The sequence below is a fragment of the Elephas maximus genome, chromosome 8 (assembly GCF_024166365.1).
Source record: "Elephas maximus indicus isolate mEleMax1 chromosome 8, mEleMax1 primary haplotype, whole genome shotgun sequence".
Lineage (NCBI taxonomy): Eukaryota > Metazoa > Chordata > Mammalia > Proboscidea > Elephantidae > Elephas > Elephas maximus.
The window spans coordinates 17369667-17396791 of NC_064826.1; the positions used below are offsets into that span (position 1 = coordinate 17369667).

At 49.0% G+C, this 27125-nt stretch overlaps 1 protein-coding gene across 5 annotated transcripts in view; it reads left to right on the forward strand.

Moving 5' to 3' along the window:
- The window catches only part of PLXNA4 (plexin A4), a 517066-nt gene that overhangs the window by 86972 nt on the left and 402969 nt on the right, over window positions 1-27125 (forward strand). For all 5 annotated transcript variants that reach the window (XM_049894276.1, XM_049894280.1, XM_049894279.1 and 2 more), the window contains exon 3: window positions 6304-6486. In XM_049894276.1, the coding sequence (XP_049750233.1) occupies window positions 6304-6486 (183 nt within the window). The remainder of the gene's footprint in view (window positions 1-6303; window positions 6487-27125) is intronic.

Consider the following 27125-nt stretch of genomic DNA (forward strand, 5'->3'; position numbering starts at 1 on the left):
TGGTCCTTCAGTGTCCTTGGCCGAATAGCTATCCATTCGGAAAGATCTTTAGGAAGAACCGCCTTCGCTATTTAATCTTGGTAGCATTGGCCTCCTTAATCTTGATCACACCTCTCTGAGGGAGATACCATCAATTTTCTCAAAGATGCTGAGGCTCACAAAGGTTATCCAGACCGTGACAATGACCAACGATAAGAGCTAACACTTACTTAGAACCAGCCAAGTGCCAGACATCATTCTAAATGCTTTGTGTCCTGAATCATTTAATCCTCACCACAGCATTTTTACAAATGGCAAACTGAAGCACAGAGAGGTTAAAGGGCTTGCCCAATGGTGTAGTTTCTTAGCGCTGCTGTAACAGAAATACCACAAGTGGATGATGTTAACAAACAAAAATTTATTTTCTCATAGTTTGTCGTTTTGTCGTTAGGTGCTGTCAAGTTGGTTCTAACTCATAGCAGCCCCATGGACAACAGAACAAAACACTGCCTGGTCCTGCACCATCCTCATAATCGTTGTGCTTGAGCCCATCGTTGCTGCTACTGTGTCAGTCTGTCTTGTTGAAGGGCTTCCTCTTTTTCACTGACCTCTAGTCTCCCAAGCATGATGTCTTTTTCCAGGGACTGGTCCCTCTTGATAACATGTCCAAAGTACGTGAGTGAAGTCTTACTATCCTTCTAATGAGCATTCTGGCTGTACTTCCTCCAAGACAGATTTGTTTGTTCTTCTGGCAGTCCATGGCATGTTCAATATTCTTTGCCAACATCATAATTCAAAGGCATCCATTCTTCTTCGGTCTTCCTTATTCATTGTCCAGCTTTTGCATACATCTAGTAGGTTAGGAGGCTAAACCTGCCCTGGGGGAAGATTCTCATCTCAGCTTCTCCAGCATTCTTCTTGGTGTTCCTTGGTGGTCTCCATCCAGCATCTCTCTTCCCCCATTTGTGCTTGTGTCTATGCCTAATTGGCTCTTTCGTATCTCAAAAGTGATTGGTTTAAAACACAGCTTAGAGCCATATGATCATTAACATAACAAAGAAAACTCTATTCCCAAATGGGGTTACAGCCACAAATATAGGGGTTAGGGTTTACAACACATATTTTTTTTGGGGGGGAGGGGCACAATTCAATTCATAACACGCAATGTCACATACCATTAAGTGGAAGAGCTGGGATTTCAACCTAGGCACTCTGGCTTAAGTTCCACACTGTTGGCCACTGTGAAACCCAAGTTTCTAATTAGTCAGTCATTGATTTTACAATTATATCTTGTTAACTTACTATGAGCCTGGCACTAAGCTGAAGGTACAGAGATGAATAAAACATGGTCCCTCACTGGAATTCCGTGAGTCATAGTGTTAATTCCGACCCAGCTCAATCCATGAAGGTATTTGAGCCATGGAGAGAAGGCTCTATGTCCTCCAGATCAGGGTGGAGTAACCCCAAAAGGTATGGCTTTTAGGACTGTTTGAGGTTTCTAGGTCAGGAGACAGGGCTGCCCCGGAGGGCACCACAGATATTCCCATACACTGGACCAATGTTTCCTCCCCTCATAGGAATGACGCTCCTTCCCAATAACTAAGCATTCTCCCGATCACCATTGCTCATCCATGGGTATCTGTGAAGCGACAGAAGGGGAGAGACCGCCTCCTGATGAAGCCCAGGCTCCTCCTGGCTCCTGGGATCTGGCTGCTAGTGGGGCCCAGGGGAGGGCTTGGCAGGGCAGGAGCAGACCCTCTCTCTCACTGCCCAGGTGCTCAGGTATCCACACCAACCCTTACCTGACCAAGGAAGGCATTCACCAACTAACCTCCTTGCCGCTCCTCTGCCTGCCAGTGGTTTAATTACCCTGTGGCTGCAGGTCCAACCGGCTCTGCGCCGCATCCTTGGATTAAGGAGGCAGTGAAGGCCATTTTCTGTGGCCGTTCTGCTTCCAGCTCTGGGCAGGATCTTCATGAAACAATTACCCTGAAATACCTTGACGACCTGCTTTCTAGTCGCCAGGGGCCTTCACACCTGCCACCTCACCTTGTTCTCACGACAGCCCTGTCCTGCTATTTACAGCCAAGGGAAACAAAGCTCAGAGAACATTAGAGACCTGTTCCAAGTTATGTGGTCGGGAAGCGCTGGTCTGCCCTGTGAACTTGGGCCTTGGTTTTTCCTACTACCTCAGTGCTAAACGCTCCCACCCACCTCCCCTAGCTTTAGGGAAACAAAGAGTACTACCGCCAAGGCCGGTGCCTGTGGGGTCCACACGGACCTGTGCAGTGCTTGGCCACCAGCCTCATCTGTCTTCAACCCCTGGGCCCAGTTGTGGGGAAGCCCAGGGGGAAGCCATTATTGTTCCTTGAATCTGAATGTGACTTTATGAGGCCCAACCTCCTCCTCTGCCCCATTTGAGCCTAAAGGCTATACCATGAGATAGGCAACGTAGGGGTGACTGTCAGGGTCAGGTGGGGTGACGGAGACCTGGCCTCCAGGTGGGGCCTTGCAGGGAGATGCTGAAGCTGGAGACAGCGCCCCTGGCTTCAGGTGCCAGCTTGGCTGTCCCACCTCCTTCGATGCAAACTCTCCTCACAGGCCCCCTGCTGTGTGAGGTGCCACACAGGGAGGGATGCACACACCTCTGCTTTCTGCCCCTCAGGAACTAGGGACTGCATGACACAGCTGGTAAAAGCGAGCTCTGTTTTTGTTGGCGATTGGTTGTTTATGTGCTTGTGTCTTGCTGGGCCTAGGGGAAGGGTGGCATTAGGTAGCTCTGGCCACTTAGATCTGCAGGCTATGGGGCCAAGAGGCCTGAGCCTCCAGCTCTAGGAGAGTGTGCTTCTGGCAGGGGTGGTGGGAGACTATGAGTAATGGGCTGCCTTGCCCCCTGCCTCAGTTTCCCCCCTGCAGTGTGGATCACTCAGCCTCATCTACCTAGAAAATGGGTCCTAATGGGAAAGGTGTGTTGCTGATGGCAGAGGTCCCTTAGCATAGTTTAAACCCAACAAAGTCAGGGGTGTGGACTCCTTGGGCACTGCGGAGGGAACACACAAGGGCATAAGGAGTCCCAGCCTACCCTTGGCTGCCCTTGAATGCTCCCGGGTCACCGCAGACACAGAGTCCTCATCTTCCCATAATGTGGAGTCATCCTTCCTCTCCTCTGTCCATCCGTTCACTCTCCACTATCTGCCTCCCCCCCGCCCCATTTCAGGGATGAGCCATAAAAATCAGAATGGACCTTGGAAACTCCCTCCTAAACGTGACTCCATGGAGTCACTGGATGGTGCAAGTGGTGAAGGCGCTCAGTTGCTAACCTAAAGGTTGGAGGTTCAAGTCCATTTAGAGAAAACTTGGAAGAAAGGCCTGGCAATCTCCTGAAAAATCAGCCTCTGAAAACCCTATGGAGCCATGGAGGCTGGATGAACCCCTAAAACTACTGCCCTGAGATAATCTTTAAACCTTAAACCAAAAATGTTCCCTGAAGTCTTCTTAAAACCAAACAATAATTTAGCTTAACTAGTAAAAAATGTCTGCCTTGAGCATTGTGCTCTTTTAAGAGCTATCTATATGGGATCAAACTGACAACAGCAACTTGAAAGATTAGATAGGAAACTTAGGGGGCAGTGAAGTTATATTGATGGGGGAGGAACAACACAGAAAAGGAGGGTGAGAATGGTTGCCCGTTTGAAGACTGTAATCAATGTTACTGAACTGTACATGTAGAGGCCGTTGAGTTGGTGTGTGTTTTGCTGTATATATTCTCAACAACAACAAAAAACTCTGTGGAGTGCAGTTCTACTCAGATATACACGGGGTCGCCGTAAGTTGGAGTCACTCTAAGACAAGGGGGTGGGCCCTAGGGAAAAAAAGGGACCCATAAATGGAGTCCTTTCCGTGATAAGACGGGGGTTTTTTCAAGCTTGGTTTTTGAATTAACCTGCCGAAGCCCAGTTCTACTCAGACACACATGGGGTGACCATGAGTCAGAATTGACTTGATGACAGCTAGTAGTTAAATTTGACTCCTATAGGTCCTATAGGGGGTTGAGTTTGGTCTAGGATCCCTGGTGGAGCAGTGGTTAAAGCACTCGGCTGCTAACCAAAAAGTTGGCAGTTTGAACCCACCGGCTGCTCCATGGGAGAAAGATGTGGCAGTCTGCTTCTGTAAAGATTTACAACCTAGGAAACCCTACGGGGCCGTTCTACCCTGTCCTATAGGGTTGCCATAAGTTGGAATTGACTCCATGGCAGTGGGTTTGGTCTGGTTTGGAGCTTGGTCTGAGCTTTTAGGCCACATCGTGCAAGAGAGGCCAGGGACCTCAAAGGCATGGAGCAGACATCTGCTGTGCACCTGGCCTGCACCGCCGGCCTATGCATCCCCCTCCCCAGCCCACCCGCCTGCTCTGTTGTGAAAGGAGAGAGAGGAGAGGTTGAAGTGAGAGGCTTTAGATGCCCAGGGTGCTGGCCTCACTGGGATGGACTGCCCCTGTTCTGGGCGGAAGTGAGGGAGCCTCCCGAGGCTCTGGAAAGCTCCAAGTTGGCCACTCTCACACAGCCCTGCTGGCAAGAGCCTGCCTGTGCCCTTCCAGATGCCTCACCTCTGGCTGGACTGAAGCCTTTAAAAAAGTGACACCTTGTATTTTATTTCACTCCTTTCTCCAGAAAGTCCAAAGACATTTACAGGCATGAGCTCCATAGGCTTTATGGTAGCCCATGAAAAAGCAGGGATTGTTTCCTTCATCTTTATAGAGTGGCAGATGAAAGCACAGGCAGACCCATGAACTATTCCCAGGCCACACAGTGCTTCCAAGAAAGAGTGAGTCCACCAGAAGTTCCGGAAGCCTCCGATGGTCTGCACCAAAGTAAGGTGGTCTGCTGGGGCACCGGAGCTTCTCTCCAGCCACTGCTGGTGTCAGCACCCCTCCACAGGATGGCAGGACCCAGTGTGACCCTCTTCTGACATGGCATATGGAGGCATGCTGTAAGACAGGGAGAGATTCAGCCAGCAGTGTGGGGGAAACTGGCCCGAGGCTCCTTAGTCACCTGACTCCTGAGATTGTGCATCCTGGAGTCAGGACTAAGCGTGAGATCAGCTCGTCCATGGGCATCTGGGGAATATTCCTTTTAAGGGTCGTTAATAGATGTTTCGGTAGAAAATGGTTTGGGGAATACAATGATTGGAAAAGGCTGAGATAATGTTAAACATATTTCCACTTAAAAAGACTTTGGAGGCCTTTCATGTGACTAATGGTCACGATTCTTTTAGGTGGTGTTAGAATGTGCTAGGTTTTCCCCCAAAACATTTGCCCCAGGAGCCTTTTTATGGTGAGGCATCTCAGGGAACTTGGGCCCCACAGAAGACATGTGGGAAATGCTGCTGTCAGTGTGGCCAGGCCCCAGCTGCCCCCTCTTTGCTGTGAGCATCAGCTGTGGTTGACTGGGTGGAGCTGTGGGCTGTCCTCTTCTCCCACCCCTCTTCCCTCTAGGTGGTCTGCGCAGACCTCCGCCCTGATGTCGTGTTGTTGGTTACCGGTGAGTTGGCCTCTGGCTCATGGCAGCCCCATGCACAACAAAATGAAATGCACACAGTAATCCACAGGGCTGTCATTGGCTGATTTTCAGAAGTAGATGGCCAGGCCTTTCTTCCTAGTCTGTCTTAGTGTGGAAGCTCTGCTGAAACCTGTTCAGCATCATAGCAACATGCAGGCCTCCACTGACAGATGGGTGGTGGGTGTGCGTGAGGTGCACTGGCCGAGAATCAAATCCGGGTCTCCAGCATGGGACTTAAGAGTTCTACCACTGAAACAGGACTGCCTCCCCTGATATTGTTATTCAGATACTGATGGGTCTAGTTCACTGTTCTACACTGTTGAGTCCTCATCGGTATGTCTGCTCACCTGTAAGTTTGTAGAGGTGGAGAGTACTCCCCTCTTTCACCTGAGCAGACCTGTCTGGAGTCCATGTTCATGGTGGGGGGGGAGCCGCTGGCTGTGCTTTTTCATGGCGACAATGGTGATGGACAGTCTACGTTACCAAGGTGGTGCCTGGAGAGGTTGGAGGAGGGGCAGAAAGACCGTGGAATATGGTGAAAAGAGACCCTAGAGATCTGTGGTTTTGCCATAGGCCTGCAACTCCCTACTTAGGCCACTGTTGGCAGGCCACCTAGTTTCTCCAGAGCTGAGTTTTTCACATAAAAAAGTAGGGATTTATACTAGACCACTCATCTCTAAGGATTCTTCTAGCTCCGTAGTCCCCTGAGTCAGTACCTTTGCCAATTGCCCTGACGCTACCTCTAATTTTCCTCCTGTTTTATTTTCAGCTCTTGACCATTGATGACAACTTCTGTGGCCTGGACATGAACGCCCCGCTGGGCGTGTCCGAGATGGTACGGGGCATCCCAGTCTTCACTGAAGACAGTGACCGCATGACTTCCGTCATCGCCTATGTCTACAAGAATCACTCCCTGGCCTTCGTGGGCACCAAGAGTGGCAAGCTGAAGAAGGTAGGACCAAGGTGCCATTGCTGGGTCATTGTGCAGATGGTCTGTCCCCACGGGAGAGGGTATGATCTCGCCTGGGGCTGTTTTATTACCTTGGGCCTGGTGGGCCGGTGTTACAAGTGTTGTTGTTGAGGTCGTGAACGATAACCTTGCCCCTTCTCTGCCTTTGTACCAAAGTTGTCGTGGGAAATCAGACTGGGTGAGGTGTGGGTTCACCTAGAGCTGGTGCTCATGTGAGAGGTGCCCAGCTGAGAATTCCTCGGTAATTCTAGCGAGACTTGTACCTTTCTGACTTGGGTTTATGCCCCAAGGCAAGAGCGTTACTAGACCTAGGTGCTTGGAGAGGGCAGGAAGGACAGGGCCTGGTCCTCCGGCTGGGCTCCAGTCCTTCTGTGTGTTGCATCCATCTGGAATTCATTCAGGGACCAGATGGAGGAAAGCACAGGACCTGTTAGAGCTGCTAGTGGGGCTGCAAGCCAGACTGTGGGACGAAGAAACCGTGTTTGCGGTGGGAGCAGAGAAATTGCTTTAAATGGGAGGAATGGTGTGATGGGGACCTGCCTTTTCCTCCTCGTTCCCTGGAAGCTCACAGGTTCATGGGCACTGAGTGGCCTTGGCTTATCAGCAATGGCAGTAGTCCCCTCCATCTGGGTATGTTCCCTGTGTGCCTCTGCTTGGGCCGCTTGGGGGTGAGGGGGAGCCGGCCCCATCTGTGCCTTCTTGATTGGATTAAGGGTCTTTTTGAGGCTCTAGGCAGCAGGTCCTATTTTCTGTTGGCTGAATATTGCCCGTTAGACTTTTCCCAGGGAAATATTGGTGATACACAGGTGAACCTTGTGCTTACCTTGTCTTGGCTTCCGTTGGACTTCTCATGGTGATCCAGGCTCAGTAAAGAGGCCTTGCCTGCTCTGCTCTGAGACTGAGCCTTGATCCCTCTTTCTTCTCTGCTGTATTTTTGGGCCAAAGCTTCAGATGTTCAAAGGCAAATGTTCTCCTCAGACTGAGAGGGCCGTACCGATTCCATCGTTCCAGCATGCAGTCACCCCGCTATCATTTCTTTATTGAATTTTTCCTCTCCGTGGAGCAGGTCTAGAACATGAGGCTGCGAGGTGGAAATGTGTGTGGGGTGTGGTTACGTGGGTAATTTCTGGGAAAAAATACATACATTGATGAAGGATGAGGCATGCAACGCACAGCCACCCAGGATTGACTGGATAGAGGCAATCACCTGATTTTAGCATGCTGCCTTAAGTGTCAAAATGAAAAAAAAAAAATTTTTAACCACTGTCTACAGGTCTTTCAGAAATATATTACCCACTTCCCTGCCTTTCTGTGGAGAATATATTAAAGAGAATTGAACCTTCCTTGTTGCCCTGGCCTCCTCGTTGTGATTACTTCCTGTATCCTGAGCTGAATTTATGGACGCCCGGGGGGATGCTGCGAGGTTCAGGTGTGTGGTCCGTACCCAGCTCCCATGTCTGCTCGCTGCAGCCTTCCTTTCAAGCACGTTGTCAGCCATCAGTCCTCGGTGCAGCCGGGAGTCCCAGTCAACTTCTGCGCCCCTCCTCTTCACTCCATCTGGTGAACGTTTCTGTCGGTAGTTCCAATTGCTGGATTCTTCACCACATTTTAACTCGCTCTGTGTGCTACAAAATCTGAATACCATCTACAGTTCACACAATGAAATGTGTATTCACCCATTGCTGGGTCCAATGGGCGAACCAGAACCATTGAGAGTAAATAAGCAAGCAAGGCAATTTGGGGTGCCTTAACTTTTCTCTAGTGAGCCCCAATTTCAATGCAATGTAGAGATAACCTACTCTGTTGGGCTACAAGATCCCTGCCCCTGAATTTCCTATTAGGGGCTGGAGGGCCATTGACTAATAGTCAAGGTCGAGCGGACTCTGTTTCAGGATTGCTTTCGTTATTGTCTGAGCTAGTTGGAATATTAAAAGACTCAGTTGCCATCGAGCCCACTGCAACTCTTGGCCGCCTCCTGTGTGCCAGAGTAGAACTGTGCTCCACAGGGTTTTCAATGGTTGATTTTTCCAGAAATGGGTTGCCAGGCCTTTTTTCTGAGGCACTTCAGGGTGGACTCAAATTGCCAACCTTTAGGTTAGTAGCTGAGTGTGTTGACCATTTGCACCACCTGGGGACTCTGGTTGGAATATGGTGTCACTGAAATAAACTTCTTGATTTCCTTTATTGAGGGTGTCTGGTGTAGTGGTTAAGAGCTACTGCTGCTAACCAGAAGGTTGGCAGTTCAAATCCATCAGGGGCTCCTTGGAAACTCTGTGGGGCAGTTCTACTCTATCCTCTAGGTTCGCTATGAGTTGGAATTGGCTCGACGGCAATGGGTTTTTTGGGTATAAATCTGAAGACCTTTGTCCATAATTGTTGTTTTCCTGTCACACAACCGAACAGCTCTTTTCACTTGGAAGCAGTGGCATGTTTCCAGGCCATTGCTGCCTCCTAAGCCCCAGACGATCAGCCTGTAAATGCATACCATCTTGCTGCTCACAGGGTGGACTGCAGCAGATGGCGCTGGCTTCCTCACCTGTGGACGGCTGTCCCCTGATGGGGAGGGAAGAACGTATGTGGTACCTCTCCATGGCAGGAGATGAGGACACCTCCAGGGCTCAGGACCAGCAAAACACACAGTGACAACCCACATGGGCAGGTGCATGCAGGGACAGACCCTTGTCTTAAAATGCCTCCAGGGACCCTCCAGCCAGGCTGTGAGGGACAACACCTGGCCAGTAGATGGGGGCTTCATAAATCTCAGGCTGGCATGTCCTGTCTTGCAGTCTGGTGGGTTGATAGATGCACAGCTCTGTTTTCCCCACCTGGGACATTACATTTAATTTCTAGAATAGTGGTGGGGTTGGTGAGGCATAAGCATTTGAGGGTTTTGAGCAGAAGGGTCAGAGGGGGAATGAGCCGTTGGCCTCCTGGGGCAAGCCGGGCATTTGGGGCAGCCAAACTTTCTGCTCCACGGGCTTGGAGTGGCAGCCCTTTAATAGTGTAGCTCCAGCCCAGCCTCGGCTCCTGCAGACTCAGCACAGCCAGCCCAGGGGACAGCCGGAGTTGGGAAAGGAAGGCTGGGCCGCCCAGTCTGTTGTTTGAAATAACAAAAAGCAAAAGTGGCCCGTTTATTGACTTTCTCTGAACAATAGAATTTCCCACCAGCCCTGGCTCTCTGAACTCCACCCTCCTTCCCTTATAATCATCCCAACCGGCTTTTCCCAGGGTTATCAGGACTGGGTCACCTTTCTGGCCAGAGGCCCAGCCATGAGCAGCTCTGGGGCTGCACGAGGATTTAACAGGAAGTTCTTCGAGCCCCTGAATGGAAATGGCACTCAGCTGTAATGACAGAGCACCCTTCTCAGAGCCTGCAATAATCCCCTGTGTGGATTCAGAGCCTTCCAGAGCTCTTCGCAGTGTGACGTGGTGTGACGAGGGATGCGGGGTGGGAAGGTGGGCAGGATGGGCTCAGGGGTTTGTTGAGAGTGAGGCAGCTGGCTGCGGGTTTCAGGGGTCTCGGAGGTAGGCAGTAGCTATCTATCCGTGGGCTGTCCCCCAAATTACTGACTTTTCCCTTTGTTAGAAAGGAGTGAGGCCCAATCATTTGCAACCTGGCGTCTGATGACCGTAATCTCACTCCTCTAGTGCACACATCACCTGAGGCAGGGGAAAAGACGGTGAGGGAAGTGCCAATTTGGGTGTCTTTTATGCTTCCTGATGTGTGTGTATGGATGGTAGCCACAGCCAGCACCCATGGCAAGCGTTGAAGGCACACGCTGGTGAGAAATGTGGCCCGTAAGTGCTACTGTCATCAGCTATTAGCTAGGAACTCTGGAATAACCCATGGACTGCTAGCACCTCAACTGCAGGTAGAAATTTTAAGGCAGACACCATCTTGATTTCCTTTATTGAGGGTGTCTGGGGTTTGTGTGTTGTGGTGTAGTGGTTAAGAGCTACCGCTGCTAACCAGAAGGTTGGCAGTTCAAATCCATCAGGTGCTCCTTGGAAACTCTGTGGGGCAGTTCTGCTCCATCCTCTAGGGTTGCTCTGAGTTGGAATTGACTCGACGGCAATGGGTTTTTTGGGTATAAATCTGAAGACCTTTGTCCGTAATTGGTGTCATCCCGTCAATGTTGCCTCCAAAACCAAAAAATCAAACCCATTGCCATTGAGTTGATTCTGACTTGCAACAACCCCATGTTTTACAGAGTAGAACTGCTCCATAGGTTTTTCTCGACTGTAATCTTTGTGGAAGCAATTTGCCAGAGCTTTTTTCCACGGCACCACTGGGTGGGTTCAAAATGCCAAGTTTTAGTTTAGTACTTGAGCGCAAACCAGGGACCAAATGTTGCCTCAGAAGGATGAGATTTCTTTGCTTAAGTATTTCTGCCTCCGTCCTCTCTCTCTCTTTCTCTGCCTCTTGCTTTCCCTGCACTAAGGAATTATATTTTCTAGCTGCTGTTGGTTGGTGAATAACATTGCCTGACAGTGGGAGAGGCTCATGTTCATTGTCAATCAAACCATCATGAACTTCACTTGGGGTGTGACTACCCCTTTCACTTTGTGGTTGTGTCTTTGCTGGGCATTTGCTAGGTTAAGCTGCTCACATCTAAAGGGGGAGCACTTTGTGGGTGTTAGTTAGGCAGAAGTCTGGCCGGCCCTGCTATTAGTCTATAGTAGGACATTCACATGGCCCATGTGGACTTACCAAAGCATGCCAGTCTCTCTTGGTAGGAACTGGGTGTGTGTCCAGATGGGAAGTCAATAAGAATATATAACAGAAATATCATTCTTATGGGGAATTGCTATGCAGATTAATGTAGTCTACCGAGTCATTATTTTTTTCTTGGGTCTATTTTCAAATCCATTTGCTTGTGCTCCCTGATCTGTGCCTCACCACAGATCCAGAAGGGGAACTACCCAGAGTGGTGGCTGAGAGTGATATACTTGGCACTAGTGTCATTCTGAACATCGGTCCTCAGGATTACACGCTTGGGTATGTGTCTTGTGGCTTACTCCAGTGCCTGGGTCACAAAGCAATATCAGATCAGCAGCCCCAGGTTTGCCACTTCCTAAGTGGATCTGGGAATCCTTTTAAAATTCATCTGGAAATTTCACTAAAAATAAATGCATGCCATGTAAAGTTTCCAGATGAGTGGGGGTATCACGGAATCCAATAGAAATGTGGTGTTGGAACTCCAGATTGCTTGCAAATCCTTGCATGAGGGTGTGGGGTGAGTGTATTGGGTGCAGGGTTTGGCCTGTTACCTCTGTCGTGGTAAAGCACTGTTCTGGGAGAAGACCATCAAAGCATTGTGGCTTGTTTTTGTTGTGTTGTCTTGTGTGGTTTTTGCATTTCCACTCCTCGTGTTGCAAGTCCTAAGCCTATATAGATTGCAGCCTGTATTAAGTGAAGTGGAGGCAGAGGTGGAAGTGGAAGGCCCTCTGTGAACGGGGAGCTTACTGCTGGGAGCCTCACAGAGGCCCTGGGGTGCCGGCCTCCTTCCTTCTCGGACAGAGAAATGGCCCTTCTGTCCTTCAAGTCTGTAAATCCTGAAACCTGCTCTTCAGATCCATTTTGCCTCAAGTCCACCAGTCACCTTCTTGGAGGCCTTCCTCCCACCTTTCTTCAATCTCGTCTACTGTGTCTTAAGTGTTTTGGTCCATGTCGTACTCAGTATGTATGGAGAGCAGCAGCTAAGCTGGTCGGCATCCTCTTCAATCCATTCTATACTCTTGAACACTACAAAGTCCTCACTCAGCCCCCCTTTTAACTTAAATTTATCCCCACCTACCCTGTTTCTTACCTTTCCTAATTTTCACCATTCACTCTTGGGCCCGCCCCACCTTCCCTTCATGTCCCTGGTGGGTCTCCATTGGTCACTCGGAGCTGACTTGAACAAGCAGCTGGGGACATGTCCTCACAATGGCGCCTCTGACCCTGCCCTTCTCAAGCCAGCTGGATGCCACCAGCTGGGGCAAAATCTCCTTCCCCTCCTGGCTATACTTGAAACACACTTTGAGATCCCTGGAAAAATAGGACCTTGGAACGCTTGTCATTCTGTTTTCCAAATGATCCTTGCTAGTGCACGTGATTGAAGGAGATAGTTTCAACTGAGCGTAGCTAATTCAGGATTTATTGATACATGTGCCACTTTTTTTTAGTCGTGTGTGCGTATATGTATAGTGTGTATATATATATTTATGTGTATAAATATTCATGGAAGCCCTGGTGGAGTAGTGGTCAAGAGCTATGGCTGCTAACCAAAAGGTTAGCAGTTCGAATCCATCAGGTGCTCTTTGGAAACCCTATGGGGAAATTCTGCTCTGTCCTATAGGGTCGCTATGAGTCGGAATCAATTTGATGGCAACGGGTTTTCTATATACATGCTTCTATAGAAAGATCCTGATCATCATTTGAAATGCAAAGACTTTAAAATGGAAGGAAGTGCTGCAGAATCGCCCCACTTCACAGAGTACACGCAGTCAGCTGATGCACAAATGTCAGACACGCTGAAGGAAGGTATCCAGTGACACGTACAATTGAAGTAAAATATTGTGCTTTGCTAGAACATATCATTAAAATGAAAACTAGCAGCATATCAAGAGTCTGGCCATGTAACCAAGACAACAAAGATGGGGAAGGATGAGAGACGCGATGTACAAGAGGAAGAGGGACGAGGTACAGGCAGCAAGAGGAAGGGGCCCCACACTGTAAATGGTCCTCCTGGCTTTTGGGCTGATTTCTATTAGAATCTAGATTGAAGGAGAATAAGATCTTCATGTCAAGACTCGTGGAGGTCTTCATTACTGGAAATCACACCAGCTTCCTAAGTCACTTTGATGGGGAGGCAATGGCAGCTTAACCTACTCACACCCCATTAGTTGAAGCTTGACCCACTCACAGCCCACTAGTGGAAGCTTTGTCCACTCACAGCCCACTAGTGGAAGCTTTGTCCACTCACAGCCCACTAGTGGAAGCTTGACCCACTCGCAGCCCACTACTGGAAGCTTGGACCACTAGCAGCCCACTATTGGAAGCTTGGACCACTCAAAGCCCATTAATGGAAGCTTGGACCACTCGCAGCCCACTAGTGGAAGCTCGGACCACTCGAAGCCCATTAGTGGAAACTTGGACCACTCACAACCCACTAGTGGAAGCTTGACCCACTCACAACCCACTAGTGGAATCTTTGTCCACTCACAGCCCACTAGTGGAAGCTTGGACCACTCATAGCCCACCAGCCGAAGCTCTGATTAGGGGTCTGGTTATAGTCCCGACTTGTTCTCAAGTGACTTCCTGTGAATGTGGTCACTGAGCTCTGTTCTGGGTGGTGTCACTGGGTTTCCTCCAGCAGCCCTAGCTTCCCACAGAGACATTCAAGATGACTTTTAATGCAGCAGTGGCAAGTCCCCCAATGTCACTCCATACTGTCCATTCTGCCCCAGGGCACAGATGTATTATCTACGGCTGTGTAACAAATTACCCCCAAACTTAGAGGCTTACAGCAACATGTATTATCTCACAGTTTCTATGGACCAGGAACTAGGCGGGGCTTTGCTGGGTCCTCCATCTCAAGGTCTCGAAGGCTGCAATAAAGGGGTCTGCAGGGGATGCAGGCAAGTGTGGATGACCGAGTAAGCAAGGTAAGCAAGCATGGGCTTACTTGTGTTTGCTTATTATCCTGTGAAACTGGTCACTACAGATTAGTATGTAAGCACGAGTAAGCCCGTGCTTACCTTGCCTACTGAGTCATCCACCCCTGTCAGGGACTGTAAGTTGGAAATGAGGCTTTGATTCTGTAGGAAGGTGCTGTGGGGTTGGGAGAGAGACAGAGGCCAGCCATATTAGGAGCAGGATTTTTGATGTGGGGAAAAAAGGAAATTGTACGTTACAGATGACCTGGTAAGCAAGGTAAGCACTGTGCTTACCTTGGCTATTGGATAATCTGTCCCTGCTTGTGTGGAGATTGGTGCCTCTGGTCCTCTTCATGAGGGCTGCTCACAAGATGGCAGCCGGCTTCCTCAGAACAAGAGCTCTGAGAGAGAGAGAGGAAGAGGGTGAGCAAACTGGAAGCCAGAGTCTTCCTGAAACCTTATCTCAGAAGTGACTCCTATCACTTTTGCTGTATTTTGTTCCTTAGCAAGGCGTCACAGGGACCAGCCCACCCTCATGGGGTGAGGGTTACACAAGCTGGTGAACACTGGGAGGTGGGGCCAATAACGGCCATTTTAGGGGCTGCCGACCAAACTGGGGCTTTGTTTCTAAGCCACTGAGAGAACTTGAACCAATGCTTTACAACTTGAAGTTATCTTTTAGTGACATGGGAAGGGGCACAGCCTCCATCAGGAACAGACGTGGTCCTGGCACGCAATCCTGTCTTCCAGCTTCTGAGGATTTTTCTCCTTCTTCTTCTTCTTTTTTTATTGTTCTGAAAGTGTGTATAACACATTTGCCATTTCAACAATTTTCAGATGTATGACTTAGGGGTATCGATTACATTAATCATGTTTTGCAATCATTATTCATAAAACCAAAAAAAAAAAAAAACCCAAACCCAGTGCTGTTGAGTCTATTCCAGCTCATAAAGCGACCCTATATAATCAAAGCCAAATTTCCTATCCCCCTAAACAGATGCTCACTGCTTCCCTCCTTTCTCCCCTCCCACCCCATAACCCCCTCATAAACTTTGGTCTGTATATATTTGCCTATTTTTGTCATTCCAGGTAAGTGGGATCATACAATATTTGTCCTTTTTGACTGACTTATGTCACTTAGCATGTTTTCAAGGCTCATCCATGTTATAGCATGTGTCAGTACTTCATCTCTCTTTAGGGCTGAGTAGTCCCTGAGATTTGAATTTGAAGACATATTAGACAATCAGAAAGTTCATCAGAGGGTGAGCCATGAAGAGAGGAAGTGGCTGCCATAGCCACAGGGCCCGAGAGTGAGGAACCCCCTCAGCAGGAGGCCTGGGCCCCAGGGAATGTGGGGGTTGATGGTGGCTGCTGGGAAGGACACAGATTTGAAGCCAGGAGCCAAGGAGAATGGTGGTCTAGCCATAGGAGACACTTACCTGCTGACTTGGACATCCGCTGGGAGTCCAGTACCTCCCTAGAGGAGCCATCTTCACAGTGATTATGGCTGTCAGGAAAGAGAGAATGGGAAGGCAACGAACATGCTCTGAACACCTATGGGTGCCTTGTTCTAGTGTTTATGTATGTTTCGTTTGTTAATTTTCTCCTGTTGTTGTGAGCTGCCGTTTAGTCGGCCTCTGACTCACGGCGACCCTGTGCGCAATGGAACGAAACGCTGCTGGGTCCTGTGCCATCACTATGATTGGTTGCTGATTGGACCCTTGTGATCTACAGGGTTTTCATTGGCTGCTTTTTGGAAGTAGATCACCAGGCCTTTCTTCCTCGTCTGCCTTAGTCTGTACTCCACTGACGGATGAATGGTGGCTGTGCTGGAGGTGTATCGGCTGAGAATCAAACCTGGGCTTCCTGTAACCCCCATCACTTCCTTCCAGATTTTACACATGGGAAAAGGATTGAGTAGTCACCAGACACTCCATGATTTCATGAAAGTATCTCCTTGGACTCATTGTTCTAGATCACGGGCTCTACCTCAGGCTTTGTTCTTGAGCTATGTATGGGTTAGTCTCTCACTTCCACTGCCATAGAAGAGGCTGTCACCTGGCCTTCTGCCACCTGGCCAGCGAGCCTATTGGCCAGAGCCTTCCCTCATTCCCTCTGCCCCTGCCCTGGCTCACGGCCTCACCGTTGGTACTGGGACTCTAGTACCTGACTCTCCCAACTTGAAGCTCTCCCTCCTCAGTCCATTCTATACACTGGGCCAGAAGAATCTTCCGAGAAGAGTGCAGGTGTGCTCAGTCTCCTCTTTAAAAACAATCCCCTCACCTGACCTCCCCTGGTCCCACTGCCTGGAGACCTGCCTGTGTCAACCACCCCCTGGTCCCACTGCCTGGAGACCTGCCTGTGTCAACCACCTAGACACATAGAGTAGGACCCATCTCCTCTGGCTCGGCCCTTCCGCCCTGGCATACTGTGCCCACCCCACCTGGTCCAGCCACACTGCCTTGGGAACCTTCATGTGTTGTGTCCTCAAGGGCCCTGGCTAAATTTAAATACCAAGAGGCTCCCACCTGAGAAACAATGGGATTCCCACCTCTGTGGCTCCTCCTCACCACCAGTCTCCCTCCATGGGCAATTTCCCTCTCCAGGAGCAGTTATGCTGCACTGGTGTCCCACAGCAAGTGGGGCGGCATGGGCAGGGTGGGAGTTTTTCCGGAAAGCAGACAGGCTGTGCTTTTCCACTTACTATTGACCTGCCGCCTCCGACAGACCCCAGGCGCTTCTTTGTCTTTTGGTTTTTCACTAGAATTGTTTTTCCCAATAGCGCATGGGACCCTGAGTGGTGGTTCTTGATGATTTTTTCCTGTTACAGGTCATCCGTGGTCCCTGTCTTTGCTCATTTGGAAGATGGCTGCTTTTCCTTAGCCATATCCCGTAGCTTTGTGTCAGCCCTGTCACGCAGAGGACCTAATTATACCATTTCCTTATGAGTCCTTGAGGCCCTGGGTGGTGCAAAAGGCTAAGTGCTGGGCTGCTAACTGAAAGGGTGGAGGCTCGAGTCCACTCAGAGGCACCTCAGAAGAACGGTGTGGCCATCTACTTCTAAAACATCAGCCATTGAAAACCCCATGGAGCACAGTTCTACTTTGACCCACATGGGTTGCCATGTGCCAGGATCAACTCGACAGCAGCTGGTGCTGGTTATGACTTCCGGTCATTTTCAGCACCTATTCCCACTCGTCCATGCAATCTTTTTCTTTCAGAATATCCATTCTTGTACTTTCCTCAGGCTAACCCTCTCAGCTCTGGCTTCTCTTCTCCCTGCCATTATATAGTGTTGCATCTTCAACCTTCTGAAAATGTTTTTACACTGTGATAGGAAGGAAGGTTAAGAGACTTCACCTTGAAGATGTATTTGCCTAGTACTTTATATAAAATTTAGAAAGAAATCAATTTTCCTTTTAAAAGAATGCAAAGCGTCTATGAAGAACCACATCCCTTCCCTCCACAAACTGATCCCTTGGTACCACCCTGCCACGTGGTGTGATCTCCATTGCTTCGGGGGTGTAAAGAGGCAGCCCATATTTATCCCATCCTGGGTGACTGGCATAGCTTGGCAGGGAACTGTATCTTTTCTGTTGACCCCCTCTCTTCTGTTGGTGCATGTGTGAGTCCCATTCGGAAAACTAGCCAAGGAGCAGAGCAGTGAGAAGTGGGCATTGGCTCAGGGGTCTCCCCACACCACAGGGTCTCCCTTCCTTGGGGCTGCTCTCTGGCTCTAGAAACTTCTGTCATCCCTAGTGCTCCATGTCATTTATCTGAGACAGAGGCTGAAAAGCAGCCTCTATCTGGGACATGCTAATCTCATGGTAGAAGGAAAGATTGATGGCAGAGCCCCACCGCGGCTTTTAAAGCTTCTGACTGGAAGTGGCCGAGACAAAGTGAATAAGGTGGGGGTAAGGGGCTGAGGTGGTAGGGAGAGGCAGAGAGTGTTTTGTCAATAATACAGTTGGTTGGAGTGAACATCAACATTAATTCAAGAAATACCCACTTGATCATCCATGATATACTAGATGCTTGTTGGAAAGCTCATGGTCTCTTAATTAATACTGGAGAAAATGTGAGAAAAATATAGTCTATGGTTGATTTTATATCAACCCTAGACATAGTGTTGAGATAAAAAAGAAAACCTTAAATCCTCTATTTGCTTATTTTCTTGTGATGTGCTTTTTTCTCTAAAAACTGAAACCAAAATTATCTCATTCCTTCCATGCATAGGGCTCTGAATGTCTGTCTTTCCCTGAGTTCAGTGTTCCTTAAGAGCAAGGCCCATCTCTACTTAAATGCAACCATTAGACTGTGCTTAGCAGATGTCTCCTTTGGATAATTAAATTATCCAGATTTGTTGAATCAGTTCTCTTACCTACAATTAAATAGACCCTTCTAAATCAATGTTCCCTAAGTAATCAACTCTCACAGAACCCTCCCCCAAGTTCCCTCTGAACCCTGCTTTTCTGTCTTTCGGTTTTTCACTAGAATTGTTTTTCCCAATAGTGCATGGGACCCTGAGTGGTGGTTCTTGAGTCCCCAGAATTCATTCTGGATGCACGCAGGACCACTGTCCCTTGAATTCCTTTTCTCAGGGCAAGGGACCAAGTCTGGATTTCTGGTTCCAAAGCTTCTGCCTTTGGACCAGCCCATGGCCTTCCTTGTCAAGAGTCCCAGCCATTCCACCCTCCCTGGGAAAGGCAGGAGCAGTGTGGGGCTGGAACCCTGCCTGGAGCAAGCCATCCTGCAGATTGATTTGAAAACCTTTGATTTTTCAGCTCTCACATTCATTTTGTAGACTGCCAATTTTTTGGCCAACATTTGTTAAACTTGCATCATATTGATGTTGCACGAGGAAGCATTGAGCATCCGTTACTGGGCATTGTGAAGGCTTCAGCAGTCCAGAGAGCCCTGTAAGGAGCTGCCCTGGTGCACCTATGCTAGGAGGGGCCCTTGGACCCTTTCCGAGGTCCTCCCCTTCTATTTTCAGGTGGATAAGATGTACAGCCACACTTGTAGGATTCTGTGCACATATTCACACTCACAAACATGCATGAGTCCCTGGTACACACGCACACTGTGTACCTAGTACACATGCACACTCACACTCACCCACACACACCCATGTACACCCTCATGTGCATGGCCATATGTGCACGTCCACACTCATAAACATGCACACACACCCATGTACACCCACAAGTGCGTGGTCACATGCCCACATTCACACTCATAAATATGCACGACTACATAATGCACACACACGCCCACACTTACCCATGCACACCCATGTACACCCACGTGTGCATGGCTGTGTGCACACATTCATACTTATAAACAGGTATGTATACCTAATGCACACAAACACCCGTGCTAACCCCCACACACACGACCATGTGCACACATACACACTCATAAACACGGACAGACATGGACAGACATGCTCAGTCATGCACACCAGAGTACACACTTAGGAGTCATACCCTTTCCCTTGAGTTGGAGGGTGGGGCTGGAGCCTCTGCCTCCCTCTAGTTCTCTCTGGGAAATTAGCAGCACACCATCTAATCAGTTTACCTCTGACTCACCCACTCTGGCTGCAAGATGATGACAGAGTGGAGCTATTTAGCTGTCAAATGCTCTGACTATGGCCCAGATGGACAGTGCCTCGGAAACATCAGAGCACTTCTTGCTCCTCCTTGTGTGGGGTAATGAGTCTCCCGGCTGCTTTTTTAAGTGCTTCTTGCATCTGCCTTTCATTTTAATGCCTCTTGCCGGCTGACCTCGCTTCCCAGCAGCCAGCCTAAGTGTGATTCCCATAATTAGCTTAGTGATAATTTAATCCCTCTGCTTCAAATTTGATTGGCTTTGAGGGACTTGGGTCTGGGGATGAGGGAAAGGGGACCTTTGCTCCTTCCTTGACCTTTGCTTTTGTTAACTCTTCCTTTGTCTCGGAGCAAGACAGATGAAGCTGTAGGGGTGGGATAGTGGGTGGTGGTGAGGGGCATGGTGATAGAGAGGACTGTGGCATCATGGGTAGATTATGGATGGGGACAGAGAGGACTGTGGCATCATGGGTAGATTATGGATGGGGACAGAGACGACTGTGGCATCATGGGTAGATTATGGATAGGGACAGAGAGGACTGTGGCATCATGGGTAGATTATGGATGGGGACAGAGAGGACTGTGGCATCATGGGTAGATTATGGATGGGGACAGAGGCGACTGTGGCATCATGGGTAGATTATGGATGGGGATAGAGAGGACTGTGGCATAATGGGTAAATTCTGGATGGGGATAGAGAGGACTGTGGCATCATGGGTAGAGTATGATGGGGATAAAGATGACTATGGCATCATGAATAGACTCTAGATGGGGACAGAGGGCTGTGGGATCATGGGTAGACTATGGATGGAGATAGAGACGACTGTGGCATCATGGGTAAATTCTAGATAGAGATCGATAGGACTGTGGCATCACAGGTTGATTCTGGATGAGGAGCTGAACTGAGGTTCCTTCCTCTTTATGTCCTTCCCTCTCTTGTGTGGGGTCCCTTTCTTTGTCCCCAGTTCCCCCAAAATATTGAGACATGTGATTGTGGGCACACAAAGCATTTGAAGATGCTCAGGTGAGGCATAGCTTAAGAATAGAAAAATGTATGCTTTCTCCAGTGGTCATGGGGACCATCCTCTCAAGTCTAAGGAAGGTAAGATGGAGCAGAAGGGGCCGTTGAACACCACCCTGCTGGTTCCAGCCTTTCGTGGGCTACCCCTGCACTCCTTGTGCTCAAAGGTCTGCATGGTCTGGGTGTGTGTCCAGGTCAAGAAGAAGACCTGTGTGTTGAATAAGGACTTGGAAGTGACAGCCAGGAAATCTCGGCTTTGTTGCTGCCTGCATGTCTGATTTGGGGCAAGTTGCTTATGCACACCTGTTTCGGAGCAAGCCAATGCACTCACCCCATCTCTCTTATGAATGAGCTGCGGATCATAGGGCTTCACGTCTGCAAAGTGTTCTTTGATTCACGGGGGGAATAAAAACTAATAAAAATTAAGAAGATGGTGGGGTCCACATGATTTCCTGTGTTTAGAAAATTTCTAGGAAGTCTTCAAATTCCGAGGATGTAAATGCCCATGTGAATCCAGCCAGGGATAACAGGAGAGGGTGGACCCTCTTCAGAGGTAGGGAGTCTCCAGGGGGAAACATTGGGTGCTCCAGAGAGATGCACTAACCAGTCCTTGTGGGATTTAATTTTGTGTGTGCATGTGTGTGTGTGATCCAGAGCTCTATGGAACCACTCCAGGGAGCCCAATGAGGTCACTGGGTGCCAACTACGTTGAGGCACCGTTCCTGAGATGAGCAACCTGGGTGAGGGGCAGGGGGTGGCAGGACAGGCAGGGCCTGCTCAGCTCTCAAAACTTAGGCTCCCTCCTACCACCTCCTGCAGCCTGGAAACAAGGTCTCTGATTTATGAGCTAACATTTAATTAAAGCAACAGCAGGGGAAAAATCTCGTTTTGCCTCTCCAGGATAAATGGTTCACAATCTGAACTCATTTGCTTTCTTTCTCGAATGCCCCAGTGCCGCAGATGGGGTTTATGCATGTGTGTGTACGCATGTGTGTGCATGTGTGTGCACGCATGTGTGTGCATGTGCGTGTGCGCACGTGTGCGCATGTGCGCATGATTTGGTGCTCGAGGTCTGACCGTGCCTGGGTTCTTTGCTCCACGGCTGATCTCGTCTCTGCTCTCTAGGTGCTGCTTGTGGCCCTGATGGCTGCCACCAGCTGGTCATTCTTACCTTGTATCTTGTAATTTTTCTGTTTTCTAAAATCTTTACTTGAGATGTTGTCAGCTCTGCTGAGTTGCTTGTAGAATGTTTCTTCCTTCAACCATGATGATGTTTGTACTGTGTTTGGTGGTAGCGATTTTATTTTGGCGGTCACCCAAAATTCTTCTTGGTACACTTTGATTTCCTTGACGGCCCCTCCACTGGCATTTCTCACTGTGGGATTTACCCAGACTCACAGCCCTTGTTCTATGGGAGTCAATCTTCTCTAATGTGACTGAAAGTGACATGACAGCGAACCCCAGTGCACTCGGATAGAAACCTGGCCTTTCTCATGTGACAGCATTTATTGGCCACCACTATCAATTAGCACTAGAAGCATGATATGGACCACTCTTCTGTGGCCCTACCTTCTGGAAGGGCCTGTGTTTGACATTGAGAAATGTATTTCTTTCTATATGAGAAGTGTCAAGTCCATTCTTCATTATTTTCATATCCTCCTCCATTAGGAAGGTCAGTGGGTGCTCTGCACCAGCTACAGAAACAGGAGCCAGGTGTCGCCATCCCAGCTGAGGATTTGCCCACTCCTGCCTTCCTGCAACTAGTTTTGTATAGCAACTACAGGAGCCATCCTGGCCTCTCCTCACAGAGCCAGGAGAATCTGACCATAAAATACACACACACACAAAAAGGGGGTGGGGTGGGAGGGAGAGCTGACCAGCAGATGTCCTCCAGCTGAGATAAAATAGATAACCGACTGCGGAGCCCCAGAGAGGCAGCTTGAGCCTGTGGCAGGAATGTCAGATCGGACTTGGTGTATCAGTCATCATTCTCCAAAGAAATAGAGCCAATAGGATATATGTGTGTGTGTATTGAGAGAGAGAGATAGATGGATTTATTTTAAGAAATTGCCTTAAACAATTGTGGGGGATGGTAAGTCCAAAATCAGTAGGTCAGGCAACAGGCAGGAAACTCTTAACAATCTTGAACCTGAAATTGGTAGGCCAGGCATCGGGCTGGAAATTCCAGCAAGATATCTATGTGACAGTTTTGAGGTAGCATTCTTCTCCCTTGGGAACCTCAGTTTTTGCTCTTAAGGCCTTCAACTGATTAGACAAGGCCCATCCCCATTATGGAGGATAATCATCCTTAATTAAACTCAACTGAGATAAATGCTAATCACACTTAAATACCTTCATAGCAACATCTAGACTAGTGTTTGCCCAAACAGCTGGGCACCATAGCCTAGTCAAACTGATGCATAAAATTCACCATCACACTTGGTGATGAATTCTTTTCTTTCCCCGTCACTGACTGCCTGAGGAACCAGGGACAGTCACTCCCTCTGCAGAGCTTTGGTCTTACTTGCAGTAAACCAGGGAGAGAATGAGCTCCAGCCCTCCCCCACGTCTGCCCACTGCTATGTTTATACTCTGCCATGTCACGTCCAGGTGTGGGCAAGAGGGCAGGTTTGCAGGGACAGGCCTAACTCAGGCCATAACTCCACAATAAAATGGTTTGCTGCTTGCTGCCCTCTAAGCATGCTGGTATCTGTGGACTCACCTTAGAGCACCCACCAGACTCACCCAGCCTGCCACCTTCCAGCGGTGCTCTGTCACCCACTACGCCTGCTCACTGTGGTCTTAGAGCTCCTTTTTGGTGAGCAGAAGGCAGAACCCTGGTGCTCCCCACCTACATCATGGGACCAGCAGTGACTTCTACTTTCCACCTTGTCAAAAGGATAATTCCCAGAGTGTTCTGAGGCCCTGGGACTGTTCTGCAGGATGAGATCATTGGTGCTAAATTTGTCTTTGCTGACAGCCGGGACCTACCTGGGTTCCAGGGTCCTGGCAGTCTGGGAGGGAGTCATTCAGGGCTGTGTCCTGCCCACTGCCCCAGCTCCTGCCTTTGCTACCACTGCTGTCCCTGAGAAGGGGCCCTCTCCGTTTGGCTTTCCAGGTTCCCTGTTCTGAAGATTTGCTTCTTGCCTACCTCTCCTTCTCGCCCTGGTCTTGAGCTTAACAGCCCAGCATGAAAGCAGGGGAGAGAGTGTGCCTGGCCTCAGTGAGAAGGGACCTGCCCGCCTTCCTTGCATCCTGTGTGCAGCTGTCTTACAGCACAGACAATCATGGCAGGGACTTGCACCACCCCCTGGGGACATGGGGAGGTGTGAGACCAGAGCATGAAGGAGCTCCTGTCACTCCAGCTCACCTGTGGTCTATCAGCTTAACAAGTGAGCTTAGAACGTGAAGTCCCACAACTGGAAATGAGAGCTAAGGATCCAGGGCCATCTGAACTGGAGGAGTGCCCATGCAGCCGCATTCCTGATCAGGGGGTTGCAAGGAGGCTGAGCCAGGGCCACCCATGGACATAGCAGGTGAGGCAGACAAGCATCTCTGTTGGGAGGACCAGCCAGAGATGTCACATCATGGAGGGAAGAAGAGGGAGAGTCAGGGACACATACCCTGCAGGGACCAGCAGCATATTTGTCTCCTATTGCTTCTGTAACAAATTTCCATGGACTCATTGTCTTAACATAAATTCATTATCTTACATTCTCACTGGGCTAATCAAGGTGTCAGCAGGGTAGTAGTTTTTTCTGGAGGCTGTAGAGAAGAATCAATTTCCTTGTCTTTTCCAGCTTCCAGAGGCCACCCACATTCCTTGGCCCGTGTTCCCCTTCCTCCATCTTCAAAGCCAGCAACGTTACATTTCTTGGATCTTTCTTCCATAGTTGCGTCTCCCTTTGCTAGGGAAGGCTCTTGTTAAGCACCCCTGTGATCATATTGGGCCCACCTGGGTAATCTAGACTAAGCGCCCATATCAGGGCCTTAAACCTCATCACATCTGCAACGTTGTCACCCTTTTTCCATGCAGGTAGCATAAACATACTCGCAGGGTCTAAGGATCAGGACACAAATCTTGTCCAGAGATTAGGAGTTCCTTTGTGGGGGCATTGTCTTGCCTTCTGCAAGCAGAGACCCCTCTAAAAAAATCTGCAAATTGTTGGGGGAGGGGTGTAAGGGTAGTAATTTGGGGGGCCAGTTTGGGCCAACAAACAAAAAAACCAAACCCAGTGCCGTCGAGCCGACTCCGACTCATAGTGACCCTATAGGACAGAGTAGAACTGCCCCCATAGAGTTTCCAAGGAGCCCCTGGTGGATTCCAACTCCGACTGTTTGGTTAGCAGCTGTAGCACTTAACCACTACGCCTAGTTTGGGACTAGATAGGGTCAATGAGAGAACCACATCTAAAGAGAAGATGAGGAAGTTCTTACAAAGACTGAAAAGCCGACTAACCTTTGCCATGGTTCGTGAGCAGAGCTCTTCAGGTCTAATATCAAGCCAAATGGAATGGGGATAGTATCCCAAGTTTCTGAGCCCAGGACAGACATGGGGCACTGGAATGTGAGGGGCTCCTTTGGACCAATCAGTTTCTTTGACTTTATTTGGGGTTTCATTATACATGGATTTGCTTTCCCTTGCTTTTAGAAAAGCTTTCGGGGTAAAAAGGTTCTGGAGAGTACATCTTTGTTGCAATTCAACAAGGCAAAAAGGGTTTCTGGCTATTCCACATGTGGAGCCGCTGCGAAAGCCTAGTGAGTGGAGCTGGGGAAAAACCTGTCCACCTTCAGGGCCAGCAGTGACAGCTGCCAGGGTGTCCCCTCCCCCAAAGGGGAGTCATTGTTGACCTTGATCCTTACCAGTTAAGGGTAAGGGAGACTGTGAGTAGCCCGGCTTCTGTCCGTGTGTTCTGTTTTCTGCCCCCGTCTTCGAATAACATTTATCGTTGAGCAAGATAAGTTTTCAGGCAGCGTGAGATGACCAAGTAAGGGAAAGAATGGTCTCATGTCCTTGGAGATTTGGGATGGGCAGAGCAAGCTAGAATGGACAAATTGAAAAACCATGGGCAAGTATTGGGATGAGGACTGTGGGCTGTGTTGCCACTGGAGGACATGCTCTTGGCTCGGCTTTGCAAAGTATCAGAACCGAGCTGTTCCAGGAAGGCTAGGAGATTCATGGAGCCCTGGTGGTGCAGCAGTTAAGAACTTGGCTGCTAACCAAAAAGTCGGCAGTTGGAATCCACCAGCCGTTCTTTGGAAACCCTATAAGGCAATTCTACTCTGTCCTGTAGGGTTGCTACGAGTTGGAATCGACTCGACGGCAATGAGGGTAGGAGATTCGTGGTCAGGTTTGGGAAGCCAGCTCTTCAGTCCCAGGTGTAAGCACCAGAGATGGCAATGACATAGAACCAGGGCTTCCAACTGGTTTGTTCTGTTTAGAACCCCTGCTGAGAACTTGCATTTCTAATAAGTTCCCAGGTGATGCTAATGCTGCTGGTTAGGGACTGTCTTAGTGATAGAAATACCACAAGTAGATGGCTTTATCAAAGAGAAATTTATTTTCTCACAGTCTAGTAAGCTCAAAGTCCAAATTCAGGGTGCCAGCTCCAACAGAAGGCTTTCTCTCTCTGTCAGCTCTGAAGGAAGGTCCTTATCATCAATCTTCCCTTGGACTAGGAGCTTCTCCATGCAGGAACCTTGGGTCCAAAGGACTCGCTCTGCTCCTGGCACTGCTTTCTTGAGGTCCCCATGTCTCTCTGCTCGCTTCTCCCTTTTATATCTCAAAAGAGATTGGCTTAAGACACAATCCAGTCTTGTAGATTGAGTTTTCATCAACATAAGTGCCCTAATCCCATCTCATTAACATCATAGAGATAGGATTTACAAAATGTAGGCAAGTCACATTTGATGACAACATGGCGAACAATCACACAATACTGGGATCGCGGCCTAGCCAAATTGACAGATATTTTGGGAGGACATAATTTGATCCATGACAGGCACCAGTTCTGAGAACCACTAGTAGAATAGTGGTTCTCAAAATTCGTCATACATAAGAATCACCTGGTGATCCTGTTAAAATGTAGTTTCTGATTCAGCGTGTCCAGGGTGGAAATGCAAATTCTCGGTAGGGGTTAGAACTGGAATAAACCTGTTTGAAACCTTGCATAGAACTAGCTTCTGGCTGCAGACAAACAATTAGCTAAGGCTGATTCAGCTACCAGGGTTGAAAGCGTAGATTAATCAGTCAGAGCTGGAGAGTGGGAAGGGGGATGGGGAATGAGAAGAAAGTGAGCACCTCCTACCTGTTGAGCCCAGTCTAGGAATACCTGACACAGGTGCAGCCT